General features: G+C 35.7%; 1 protein-coding gene across 1 annotated transcript in view; it reads left to right on the plus strand.

The window, feature by feature from the left end:
• Nucleotides 1–13,786, plus strand: part of ubr1 (ubiquitin protein ligase E3 component n-recognin 1) — a 29,899-nt gene that overhangs the window by 778 nt on the left and 15,335 nt on the right. Inside the window, 21 exon segments of the mRNA XM_028437184.1 lie at nt 1,502–1,758; nt 2,747–2,825; nt 3,595–3,705; nt 6,369–6,496; nt 6,584–6,722; nt 6,811–6,873; nt 8,052–8,175; nt 8,278–8,385; nt 8,503–8,591; nt 8,691–8,750; nt 8,752–8,795; nt 9,716–9,868; nt 9,960–9,990; nt 9,992–10,060; nt 10,158–10,286; nt 11,112–11,288; nt 11,738–11,848; nt 11,950–12,015; nt 12,099–12,197; nt 13,460–13,523; nt 13,611–13,735. Coding sequence (XP_028292985.1) covers nt 1,502–1,758; nt 2,747–2,825; nt 3,595–3,705; nt 6,369–6,496; nt 6,584–6,722; nt 6,811–6,873; nt 8,052–8,175; nt 8,278–8,385; nt 8,503–8,591; nt 8,691–8,750; nt 8,752–8,795; nt 9,716–9,868; nt 9,960–9,990; nt 9,992–10,060; nt 10,158–10,286; nt 11,112–11,288; nt 11,738–11,848; nt 11,950–12,015; nt 12,099–12,197; nt 13,460–13,523; nt 13,611–13,735 — 2,226 coding nt within the window.

Consider the following 13,786-nt stretch of genomic DNA (forward strand, 5'->3'; position numbering starts at 1 on the left):
GAAACTACAAAAAATGAAATGACCACATCATCATCACATCATAGCCGACCAATCATATATATATATCTATGCTACATCTATACTTAGAGCCTGAGAATTTTCTTTATTTTGAATTAAATAAATTGGTGTTTTTTTGTTTTTTTTTTTGTTTGTGCTTTAAGAAAAAACACTTTTAGTTTCATTTTGAATTTTTCTATATTATCCTTTAAAAATAAAATTTTACATTGCTATCTTAATTTATCTTTTAATAAACTAGTTGATCATGGAAATTTAGGTTCTATAAGACATGTCTAATGTGTGTCTTCTTGACTCAAATGGGGTTCGCTCAAACCCAGGTAAAGAAGCACTGCTTTAGTTTAAATAATTGTAATATTTATTTACACATGAATTATGATACAATAGGTACAAATGTACAGGCAGCCCCATTTTTTTTTTTTTTCCATTTTTCCTATCCGGTTGGAACTTAGTGGGGAAATTGAAACATCACCTCAGTGTAATTGAGTCAGATCAAGATATTAATTTTTCAAATTTCACTAAGGATGAGGGATATTTTTTCTTAATTTTTAGAACTGATCCAAAATCATTATTTTGATCCCCTCCAAAATATAATGGAATCTTCCATGGTGTAAAGTCTATCTTTGGATAAAATATTTTCAAAATCCGTTAGCTGCTTTTGACGTCATGCTGCTAACAGACAAACAAACAAATAAACACTAGGGGTGTGAAAAATAAAATCAGTTTTACCATATATTGTGATTTTAAACTGATTTTTAAATATTTTTTAAAATCAATTACATTTTATAATTGTTTTTTTGTTTTCTGATATTTGATCAATAATTTTTTCTACTGCTGGAGACATTGTCTCAGCGGAGCAGCCTAACTACTGTGGGCATGTTGACCAGCTCCTTTTCCTACATGAAAACCTTGAAAATTGTGCTACTTCCACACCTCCACCCCGGTAGATGACACCGTAGAGCCACTTTGCTGTGTGACACAGAGACATTTCTGTAGTAGAGGCAGTCACAGTGGCAGAAGCGGACTGGCTCAAATCCCAAACAACATGTCTAACAAAATAACTCCTCCACAGTACAAAGCTGATGTTTGGAAGTACTTTGGCTTCCAACTTAAAGGGAGTAAAAACGAGCTTGATAAGGACAACGCCGTCTGCAAGATTTGCCTCACTCCCATGAAACTTTGTGGGAACACGACTAACTTACGAGCTCACCTAGCAAGACATCATGCCGAGGTGTTAGCAGAGAAACAGCCGCATCTCTGTTTAATTTTGATATTAACTGGGTAGAATATTGCAATATATTGTGATATCGGGATAATATTGAATTGTGATACGTATCGTATTGCAACACCCATGCCAGTACTCACCCCTAATAAACACCAGTGAAAATATTAACCATTTAGGCAGAGCTAACAATAAATATGGCATTGATTCACTACACATCCAGTGGGGACTAATTAGTTGATGTTCTTTTTTGTTGTTGTGCAGACATGGCAGGGGGCTGCAGACACCAGGACGGAGCTACTCCACTACCTGAAGGAGGAGGTGCTGCAGACCTTCTGCCGGAAGGAGTGGAGCCCTCAGGAGGAAGAGGAGCGCATGCAGAGCTGCCTCCTTCACCCTCTGGAGTGTTTTCTGTTCGGAGAGGATCCTCAGCAGGCCCTGGATAAGCTCAAGCAGGGCAGCTCCTTCTCCCAGCAGTGTGGACGTGTCTTCAAAGAGGGAGAGACTGTGTACTCATGCAGGTCTGATTGGATTATTTGTCCTTCTCAAATAAAGATGTTGAGCTGTTGTATTTATTTTGAGTAGAACTAAATGTTACTCAGATTATAATAGAAACTAAAAATCATTAAGCAGTTAATGTAGAAATTATTAAATGTAACTTATAATGCACTTTTAATAATTTTTTTTAAAGGTTAGATCTAATAGTTTTGGTTGTTTACAAATTCCAATAACTACTTATCACAGCTTGAATGTTTTTGGACCTTTAATAAATTGTATTTTATCATGCAATCAAATCAGAATATTGTTTATATCTGCTTGGAAATACTTTACTTTACATGTGTCAAACTCAAGGCCCGTTGGCCAAATCCGGCCCTTTAGAGCTTCTAGTTTGGCCCGTGACAGCAAGCAAAAAAAGGCAGAGAAACCATGAATCATTGAGTCATATACAAATTAAATTCGGTTGTAGATATCGCCAAACTCCACAATATTAGCAGGGCTGACATTAATTCACATGATAGCAGTCATTTTTAATCTCAAATTATTAAAAGAACTCTCAATTTTTCAAAAATCCTGCAATTCTCTTCAAATTTCCTCAAATTACATAAAAATTGGTCACATAATCAAATCCAGCAGGGACTAATATCTGTCACTTGATATAATCATTGCTGTACATATTTTACAATTCATTTATATGTGGAAGTGCAAACAAGAGCACAATAATGATTAAATTACTCATTTTCCCACCTAAAATCTGTAGCCCACTTAAGATCAAACTACATTGTATTTGAATTATAATGACTTTGACACCCCTGCTTTACTTTGATGTAGCACAATGGAACTTTGAAAGACAATATTAAATGAGAAGTAATATTAATGCATCCTTAGTATTTACGATTAAATAAAATGGTTAAATTTAGGATTAGGAAAGACCTACTTTCTATACAGATCAGCATGCATTCACACAAAGGTTTTTCCACAATTAAGCCTGTACATTGTATTGTGTTCCAGGGATTGTGCAATAGACCCTACCTGTGTCCTGTGCATGGACTGCTTCCAGGACAGTGTGCACAAAAGCCATCGATACAAGGTTCGTGTCATTAAAATAGTTAAGACTTTTATTGTCCTTCTAAATGAGGTTTGATTATTTATTTATTTTTTATTTTTTTAATACAAGGATGACGTCAATGGCGATTGTGACTCAGGTGGTAAAGGAGTAATTTTGGCCTTTAAACCCGAGGCTATGCTTGTCTATTTTACTGAAATGTTCTTGGGCAGACATTTCTATTTTCTTTTATAGCTATTACCTATTATTGGCATTGCCTGGAAAAAGACAACATATATGTGCAGTGCTTTTTAGTCACGTGCTACTGGTTTCCCAGAGCTGTTGTTGAATGCAAGAGTTTGATTAAAAGGGGCAGTATTATGAAAAATTCACTTTATACCGGTTTTGCTACTGTGATATACATTCCTTTTACCTCATTCAGAGTCCCAAAGTTGAAAAAGTTCTGTTTGAGATTGCAGTTTTCTTGCCAGCCTTGATTGATTTTAACTTTCTAGCTCTATGGTTGGCAGATTTACCTAAAATGCACTCAACTTATTATTTGGTGGTTGTATGTGTATTTTGATTTCTCCAAATAATATACTCACCCCTCTCTGTCTGAGGCAAAAAAGAAGCAAACAGTATTATCAATGAAACATGATTTTGGTTTATTTTCTTTAAAAGTGACACTTGCGTAGTAACTTTTTTCTTTTGAAGCCGCTGCATGTTGGAAGCACAGTAAAGCTTTCCGTCCGCTAAAGTAAATTACTGTTCACCCTCAGTGATTTACTGTATGTGCTTTTCTATAATTTCCCAGATGCATGCTTCATCAGGCGGCGGCTTCTGTGATTGTGGTGATGTCGAAGCCTGGAAAATTGGCCCTTGTTGCTCCAAACACGACCCAGGAGCAGTCACTGCCATGGAAACGGTGAGTTACGTAAGGAAGAGGAAGCAGGAACATGGGAGGCGTTGCTTGCTCATCCATTTCTGTGTCAGTGAACCCTAGAAGGGTTATTTTCCCATCTTAATTTGGGATGCTGCTGTCTTAGCTATTGCTTTTGCTCCGGAAACTGCAGAGAAACAAACTTTGTTGACCTGAACTTAGTGAGAAGGGTAACTGGAGTGCAGGGCCCGGTTTTTCAAAAGGTTTATTCTGGATAAAATGGATCCAGATTTAATAATTCTTTAATTTTTTTTTCTATCCTTGATCACGTAATCCATTTTACTTTTAAAACAACATCAGATTGGATCAATCTGATCCGGATAGAAACTTTTCAGGGTCACCAAATCTGGATAACCAGTGCTCATCTTTGAAGGGCGCTCCAAGCCTATGGAGACCCTGACCAACCTCCTGCAGTCTGACAGAACCAGAACGAGCAATCAGGACATGCAACAAGGGACGCAATAGTTACACTATGTCTGATTTATATTTCAAAAACCAGTGATGCCATTGCATTATTATCCTGTTGTGTCATTGCATGCATCACTAAAAAATGATCTAAAAACTAAATATTTTTGATTGTGATAAATGTACATCAATTAGTGACAGAATTGATTAATTTTTTTTGTGTTTAATATTGACAGCTGCTTGGGGGATAATTTTATAAGGCCAATACTGAAAGGCTAAATATGTTATAGCCTATTTATATTAAAACCTTGTGAATAAATTGAATATTTTGTAGGTTGTGCTGCATGATCCAAATATAGTATTATTTGATAAACTTGTAAAGTTTCTTTATATTTTGGGCCTTAAATCCACTCTTAGTCCACCCTTCTGGTGGGATCAGTTTAATCCCAATTTTTTGGGTCAAAGTGTTCCCAATTCTTCTTAAAAGTATTGAAGAACCCAAACAAAAGGTTTGATCTGGATCCAAATCAAGATTGGATTACGTGATCTAATCCGATTACATAATCCATTTTTTTTGTTTACAAAAATCCATTTTCAAGATTTGATCCATTCCGTTTGTCCAGAATCCAAGCTGATTACTTTTGAAAAATCGGGCCTAGGAGATTGTGAGATTAACAAAAGGGCTGGAGTCAAACAGAAAATGGTTGCTGACAAAACAAGTTCAAAAACAGCTGAGAATAATATTTCTTGGGTTTGATTTAAACCAGGGGTTCTCAACTGGTTCTCACCCTGGGACCCACATTTTTCCAAGATCATTTAATTGTGACCCACTTTTTTAGAAATTAACCAACCAAATTTCATTTTTTTTAAATAGCTTTTGAGAACACATGTATCTTCTCTTTAAAAAAAAAAAATATATATATATATTAATATAATTTCCTGTGCAACGTGCATTTCACACATTAACTGTCAAAATAAGTTTCTTTCAAAAGAAAAGACAAGTCCAACAAGAGACACACATTAGGTATTTTTTTTATATCAGCTGTCCGTGACCCATCTAGTACAGGTCCGTGACCCACTTTTGGGTCCCAACCCACCAGTTTTAGAGTGACTGATTTAGACAGTACCATAAAGTTGCTGGGTTTCTGTTCGCTGGCAGGTGTTTGTCATGCCTCCTTTTTGCTGGTTAGCTGTTTGAGCTTCTTTCTGATAAGATCATGCTTTGAGGTGATCAGCTTGGCAGCTCTGTGCTTGTTCCGTAAACAGCAGGTGCCCCATTATAGCGAACAGGACTGGTCGCAGGCAATAAGGCTGCTTTGTCTTTCCTACTGCAGATTCAAATCTGTCCTTAAAAAACATCCAGTAATAACATAGCCATTAGCATGTCTGTCATTTAAATGGAAGCCCATCCTTTTTAAGACCTATTTGTATATTGTGGTCGATTTCAGCTTTTAATTTAACACCACAATATCGCCTATATTGAGATATATCTTAATTTGTTTGAATTATTATTTATATAATAACACAGTACAAATCACATTATACAAGTATTTAATATTACTCTTCGAGCACAGTCAAACAGTGTCCTTTACAATTGTTTCATATTTCTCAGATTTTTTTGTATCTTATGTATTAAAATACTCGTTTTAGGAGTCGCTGCTTTCTTTACTTCTCAGAACCACATTAAAAGCAGTTCACACTACAGAGCTCACTCACACGTGCTGTCCCTTACATGTGAAAAAGCCAAAAGTGGCACATATAGTGTAGCTGTTTGTTAATAAATGTGCCTGTGTGGTATTTTTCATCAGCAAATGTAACCCAGAATTGTCCTTCTGGTCAAACTTTGAGTTAAAAATATTGAGATTATTGTCGTATATTGCCATTTTGAGTAAAGATATTATTGAGATATGAGTTTTGGTTCATATTGCCCAGCCTAGTTACTTATTGTGTGTTGAAACGTCAGACATTCATATGAAATGCTGTGCAGCTATGTAAAATGTTTGCTCTCAGGGGATTTCATGTTAGTTTAGCTTCAGCTCTTACTCAGGAAAATATTTACACCATTTTTCTGTCACATCATAAACAAACTACTCGCAAAGCAGGAAATGAGAAACGAATAAGAAACACGTTTGGCATGTTGGGCTTCAAGGCAGTTTCATTCAAATTTCAGTAATGGATTTCAGTGAAGAGTGTCATTATTGGAGTGCTTTTTATTTATTCATTTTTTTCCTAATCCTGTGCAGGATGGGCATACTCTCGAGCCTGAGCTGTACGAACGAGCCGAGAAGCTTTTCCGGATTCTGCTGCGATATGTCGCAGATTTTCTGGTGTGGGAGGAAAACTTCGAGCTACCAGCTGAACTCCAGCCCCGGTATCACAGTCCACCTCATATACAGTTCATGCGCAATCCCTACATGGGGCATCCTGCCAACTTCAACTGCTGTTTTTTTCAATGCAGGACAAAGGACAGCTCATATTACTGTGTACTGTACAATGACGAGCACCATTCGTACGACCATGTGATCTACACCCTGCAGCGCTCGGTTCCCTGTGATCAAGCTGAAGCACAGACGCACACGATGCTCATAGACAAGGAGGTATTTTCCTAATCTTCTTAATTTCGCTCAAATCAAAAGCAGGTTCCTGATGTTATGATGAATGATTTAAATATAACCTTTTGAAAAGGGTCGACGAGCTGTAAAGAGAGGAACCCTGCATTGCTGTCAGCAAGCGAAAGATTTAATCAAGGTAAACAACCATTATTGCCTGACTTATTTAGTAGGGGTGTGCCATCTAAGGAACCTCACGATTCGATTTGATTACGGGTGCTATGATTTGATGTTTCAATGATTATCACGACATTCACAATCGTCACAATTTTCGATGCATCTGTTTTTTTTCTCCCCCATTCAGGGTTTCTTTTTTCCTCACTTTTTGGCTATTTCATACTTTTAAACAAGGTATATGTGTCGGTATTCATTAATTAAAGTAACCAAACAATTGTATCACCATTATCTTTTATTTATGTCAAATCACCAAAACCAATAGTAACCATATTACAAAAAAATAGAATGGAAACAGCAAATATTACCCAAAATAAATCTTTGGTTAAGAACGATAGAGCAAACTTTAGTTAATGAAAAAATAAAAGATGTAACAAAAAGGCATTCGCCCTTTTTATTTATACCCATTTTCTTTTATGTATTTTTTTTTTTAACTTTTGCTTTTCCCCCCTTTTTTCTTTTTTCCTACTGTTCTGTTTTGTTTTTTGTTTCTTGACTTATGTAATTATTTTATTTAAAAAGAAAATTATTTGTACTTACAATGACAGTTATTTATTACAATCATTTTTAAAATTGTTGCAATAAAGTAATACAATACAAATAGGTAAAGTATTAGCTCATTCGGCTAATTCAATCTGAACCAACACAAAAGCAAGCTTATTCAGTAATAATAAATACACTTTAAAACAAAATCCTCAATGAGCTGCGTAAATCCCACAACAAACTACACATTTTTAAGCAGCTTTAAAAACATAAAACCTACAACATCAGCTTGTGGAATTTGGGTTTTCAAATAAACGGTGGATGGATAAAAAAAAACAATTCATTATTAAATCATGCCAGGGCATGTAAGTGCAGAGGCAAATGTGCAGCTACTCATCATCATTGCTGTCTTTGCTAACACCATTGCTGTCATCGTGCTTAGGATTTTTAACTTTCTAGTTTTTGTGTAAGAAAAGGAGCTTTAGCTTTTACATTTTGCGAGCAGTTGTCTTCTTGTTGTCATTTAGTTTTTATGAAAAATAATAATTTTTGAATATTTATGAATTGTTATTGAATCTTCACGTGTCGTATCGCAATTAATCTAACAATTGATGTATTGGCACACCTCTATTACTTAGCGGTTTCTAATTGAAATTTCAGTCCAATTCGGAGAACATCTCCATGCAGCAGCTGCGTGTAGAGATCCTTCATTCGGCCGTGATGGCTCATCAAACTTTTGCAATACGCCTTGGATCCTGGTTCCAAAAGATCATTGGTTACTCAGGTACTGCTTTGACTTAGGGTTCTTTCTTTATATTATTATTTTTTTGCTTCCTTTTCAGCTCCTGTCCTGTTTAATGACTGGTTCCATCTGTGTTTTTTGCAGTGGGCTTTAGGCACGCCTTCTGTCAGGTGGCCTTAGAGCAAAACCGTGACAGTGACGGGCCTTGCCTCATCAGCAGGCTGATGCTGCACGACGCTCGGATGTACAAAGGTAAACAGATCTACGTTTGATGGTTGAGTACATTAGAAAAATAATAAATAAGGAGAGTCTGCTGAAGGGGGTGTGACTTCATAACATTTTTATTCCTATTTTCTCTTTTTTCTAAAGGAGCCCGCAAGATTGTCCATGAGCTGATATTTTGTAGCATGTTGATGGAAACCGAGTTCAAAAGGCTTTTTGCGATTGAGTTTACAAAGGTACACAATAAAACAAAGATATCAATATTATGCAGTTAAGATGATTTTTTTTTTTTTTTTTTTTTTTTACTCAATCTTTTCTAATTTCTGCTTTCACAGCATTACCAGCAGCTCCAGAAGGACTTCATCAATGACGACCACGAACAAAGTATATCGATCCACTGCTCTGTCCGTTCAGATTTTCACTGTTCACCACGCTCGTGAGTACTGTTATTGTGGAGCTACGTTTGGCAAACATGGTAGGAGAATGTAGACAGTTGGATATTTTCTACATACATTAGTTTAGCGCAGTGGTTCCCAACCTTTTGGATCGTGACCCCATTTCGATATGAAAATTTCTGGCGACCCTGAAGACTATTTTTATTTTTATTTTTTAGAATTTGTTTTGATCAAGATTGTTATATTGTATATACTGTGTAACAAATACAGAGTTGTGCCAGCTCAGATATTTTTATACCACATTTTATTATTATTAACTAGATTTGTATTTGGCAAAGTAAAAGTATAGAACTGGTCATTAAATTGTGACCTGATTTTTTTTTATTTTTAGAATTCAACCAACCAAATTCAGTTTTTCAAAAAAAGCTGTTGCTAACACATGTATCAATGTTTAAACTGTCCTGTCAAAAGAAAAGTTTCTTTCAATTCAAGACAAGTCAAACATGAAAAGACATAAAGAATGATTTATTTTGACCATCTGTCCACAGCCGACCCAGTACAGGTCCGCGACTCACCAGTTGAGAATCGCTGGTATAGAATAGTTGTTTTTTGTGTGTTTTAATTTGGAAAAGAACAATAATTTAAAACATTTCAGGTGACCTCATTTAAACTCCAGGTGACCCCAAGAGTAAAAAATACTTGTTTAGAGATTGATATTCAGAGCCTGTTTAAAAAGTTGGGTCAAAATATCCTAAACCTAAGACAGAGTTCAAGCTCACTTCATCATTACTGAGGATTGATAATATCAAGTGGTGGTTTTTAAGGATTTCCCTATTGCCTGTGTGCTGTATTCCAGTGCAAACAAGTAGAAAAACTGCAATATTTGTCATTGAAACATTTTTTGTTGTTATTTTATTTCACAAAGTTTGATATACTAATAACATGATGTTCTTTTCCCAGGCCAGACAACTCATTGAAGTTAGCAACGTCATAAAAGTGATTGTTAATACGGTCATGGAGCTTCTACGTGAATATCTGAATGATAACAACCGCTTTTACTTCCTGGGCTACAACTCAGAAAAGTTCTCACGAATCCAAGTCATCTTCCACGACCTCAGGTGAATAATAATTAAAAAATAATCACCAATTTTAACTGTCCCACTTGTGTTTTGTTTTTGTTTAATAAGAAACTTGTTGGATGTCTCTCAGGTATATTCTGATCAGTAAACCCTCAGTTTGGAACTGATGAGTTGCGGGGAGCAGTTTTAGAAGGTTTCAGAGTCTTTCTTGGCTTTCTCAAATGCATGCAGGTACAATAAGGTCGATTTTCATTCAAATATATCTTCTGGCGTTTACACGGCAGTGAATATAGGTTTGAATTATTTACTAACTCTTTTATTTTCTTAGGGTATGGAGGAAATGAAGCGACAGCTAGGCCAACATATTCCTGTGGAGCCAGAATGGGAAGCTGGTTTCACTCTCCAGATCCAACTCCGCCACATCCTAGCCATGTTTCAAGACTGGTGTTCATCTGATGTGCGTCTCTTTAGTTTACCATCACAGCATTTGTTCAAATTACAGGTTGCTAAGTCATGAGTGTGTTTTACCTCATGTATCCCACCTTTTGGGTTTTAAATCACAAAAAAAGTAATAACTTCAGCTTAAAAGGACACCATTACGGAAGAGGATTAGGGCCACTGAAATAAACAAAAGCCTAAGGTCCAATATTTGTTATTGTTCATTTTAATAATAAATTAATCTCACAATTCTGAGTTTAAATTCTAACTTTAAACTTGGAATTTTGAGTTTTTCAGAATCCTGACTTTAAACTAAAAATTCTGCCTTTTTTCTCAGAAGTTTGACTTTTTAAGAAGTGTCTTTAAATTTAGAATTCTGACTTTTTTTTCTCAGAAGTCTAAGTTTAAAATCAGACTAATTAAAAAGTCAGACTTCTGAGAGAAAAGTCAGAAGTCTGACTTTAAACTTAGAATTCTCACTTTAAACTTTGAGTAAAGTTTAAAGTGACTTGGAATTCTGACTTTTTTTCTCAGAGTTCTGTCTTTTTTCGTCAGAATTTTGCCTTTTTTCTCTCAGAAAACTTACTTTTTCCAGAATTCTGACTTTTTTCTCAGATCAGTAATGATAGAAAATATTGGACCTTGGTTTTTTTTTTTTCCAGTGGCCCGAATCCTCTTCCGTACACCATACATACCACCAAAAACTGTAGAGAACTTGGGAAACACCGAAACTACGTGATTATATTGTTGTAGTCTTTTGTATATTAAAATTATTTTTCATTATTCATGCTTTTGAAACAGTATTTCCCATTGTTTTCACTTGTGCTTTCGTCTTCACCTTCAGGAGGAGATTTTACTGCTTGTGTTTAAAGAGTGCTACACCCTGTTGATGAGATGCAATACCCAGCCCTTTCATGGGGAGGCCACTGACTACTACATGTGTAAACACATCCTCAATGTCCGTCCTTACAAAGTCTCTCAGGAGCCTGTCAGCATACATCTGCCTATTTCCAGGCTGTTGGCTGGTAGGAGAAATGAGCGTTTTAACTGATTTGCATTGTTTTGAAATGTTTGTTCTTTCTTAACTTGTTTTTTCTGGTCATTCTGATCCAAAAGGTTTGTATTTTTCTCTGTAACAGGAGCCATTGACCGTCTTGACATCCCGTGAGTTTCATAAAGTTATGTTCTTCTTTTTTTTCAAATGAAACTGATTAAAAAATGTAGTGTTGGTGGAATTTTGAAGTTTTGATTCTTGTTTTATATTTGTATGTATTATCTTTAATTTTTTACTGTAATGTGTGCACTTTTATTTAATCCTTATTTAATTAACAGTCTTTTACTTAATTATGTATGTTTTCTTTCTTTCTTCCTTTGTTTTGTGTTTGTTCTTTTCATGTGTAATATTTCATTGAGTAATTTCCCCCTGGGATAAATAAAGTATTTCTGATTCTGATTTAACGTATGTTGCAGGAGAACTATGATTTTATGCTGCTGGCAGAGCATCCGCTACGCTGCATTGTGCTGGCTGCGCAGGTCTCAGCAGAAATGTGGCGAAGAAATGGGCTGTCATTGGTCAGCCAGGTACACTAGCAGCTTTTGTCATTCAAGGTGTTTTTAGGCTGTTATAACTCTTCCTCCTTGTAAATAAATCATGTGAAATTGTTGTTACTTTCTGTAATAAGGTTTACCACTATCAGGATGTGAAATGCAGACATGAGATGTATGATAAGGACATTCTTTTGCTTCAGGTTGGTGTCACTTCACGCCATCATTTTGCTTTCTTTTGACTTTATCTATTTACGCAATCATTCAATGATGGATTTGTTTACAGATAGCCGCTTCCAAAATGGACCCAAACCATTTCCTCATTCTCATCTTGCTGAGATTCGAGCTGTTTGAATGTTTTAATGGAACTTCCGTCAAAGACCAGGTACAGTAGCAGAATATACAATATTTACCACAATGTGATTTCCTTTTTCCACTTATTGAACAGTCTTTTTAAACCCTAACACCTAATGCTGTGGTTCCACTTTTTTTTGGGTATTCCCCACTTGGAACGAATGTGAACTCACAAGCCTCACCTGCGCCATTTGACCCCAAATAATCCTGACAAATAACACATTTTAAAATTTATTGAACTAACAGAGAACAAGTAACATCATAGTAAATCACATACTAAATTAAACTAATCACCTGCATAAAAAAACTAAATGTAAAATTGCAGTTGTCAAAAAATACATAAATAACAAAACATTGTTTGTAATCTGTGCCAAAAAGCTTAAAAACAGTGACTCCTTGAATCCAGGACAAAGATAGCTTTCTTTTTGGTTTTCTTTTTGATGACTCGGCCTGTTTATCTTGTGTAAGGGCGCTGGCACGCTAACTTTAGTGGTTTTTGTCACAAATATATTTATATTTGTCAGCTAATGAAAGTTTGTTTATTGTTCTGACGTAAATCATTGTTTTTGCACTTTAGTTCTTACATTACATTTTGTTTTCGGTCACATCTATTGCAGTCTAATAACTGAATGCTCTTTTATTTTCTGCTACATTTTTAGGCTTCTCATCTCATTATTACTTTCCTTGTGTGTGGGCCATTTTGTTTAGTGTTAATGATTTTTATAGTCAATGAAGAAAGGTTTTGAAGAAGATTGGCTTGAAATTAAAAATGACCTTCTGTTTGTCGCGCCCCGCCTATCATGTCTCCATTCCCCACCACGAGGGCAGGCCACACACTTTGAGAAGCACTGACTTATTGGAATCAGCAACTTTTCTTTGCCTTTAAAAACATTCTGTTACTCTCTGATTTTTCTGTTTCTGTCCTCATCACTCTTAAAACAATGTTTAATGTCCTGCTATGTTGAAAGGGCAACATTTTAAAACTATCAGAATGCCTGTAGAACTGTTTAATTTTTTTTTTATATTATTACTTATTTTATTTTATTTTTATTTATTATTTTGGTTTTATACAACTGTTTTGGGGAAAAAAAGGAAAAAGACAAAAAAAGAGAAACATTGAGGTCTTGTATTAAAATGGACCAATCTTGTTATGACTGTTTTACGACCAAGATGTACAGCAACGAATACAGATGTGAAATATCTCTATGTATCCACTGCAATACAAAAAGTACAAAAAGGAAAAACTTTGCATCGAATGTTGTATTGACTGTCTGAATGCTGCTGAATTTACAGGCTGATCTTGCTCAGAGGAATCGTTTGACAGAGGAGATGCTCTACCTGCTGATTGTCATCGTTGGTATGGTCATCCTTGACTCATTCTGTCCGGTATGATTGTCATGAACATGATTGGTGCTGTTGTATCTGACTGTTGATTGGTGTGCAGGTGAGAGATATCTCCCAGGCGTGAGTCACGTGACCAAAGAAGACATGACGATGAGGGAGGTGATCCACCTGTTGTGTATCGAGCCCATGGCTCACAGTAGCCTGGTCAAAGGCCTGCCAGAGAATGTAGGAGCATTTTTTTAAAAAACTGCAATATTGTATTTGTGCAACAATTGT

This window comes from Gouania willdenowi, chromosome 22 (genome assembly GCF_900634775.1).
Source record: "Gouania willdenowi chromosome 22, fGouWil2.1, whole genome shotgun sequence".
Lineage (NCBI taxonomy): Eukaryota > Metazoa > Chordata > Actinopteri > Blenniiformes > Gobiesocidae > Gouania > Gouania willdenowi.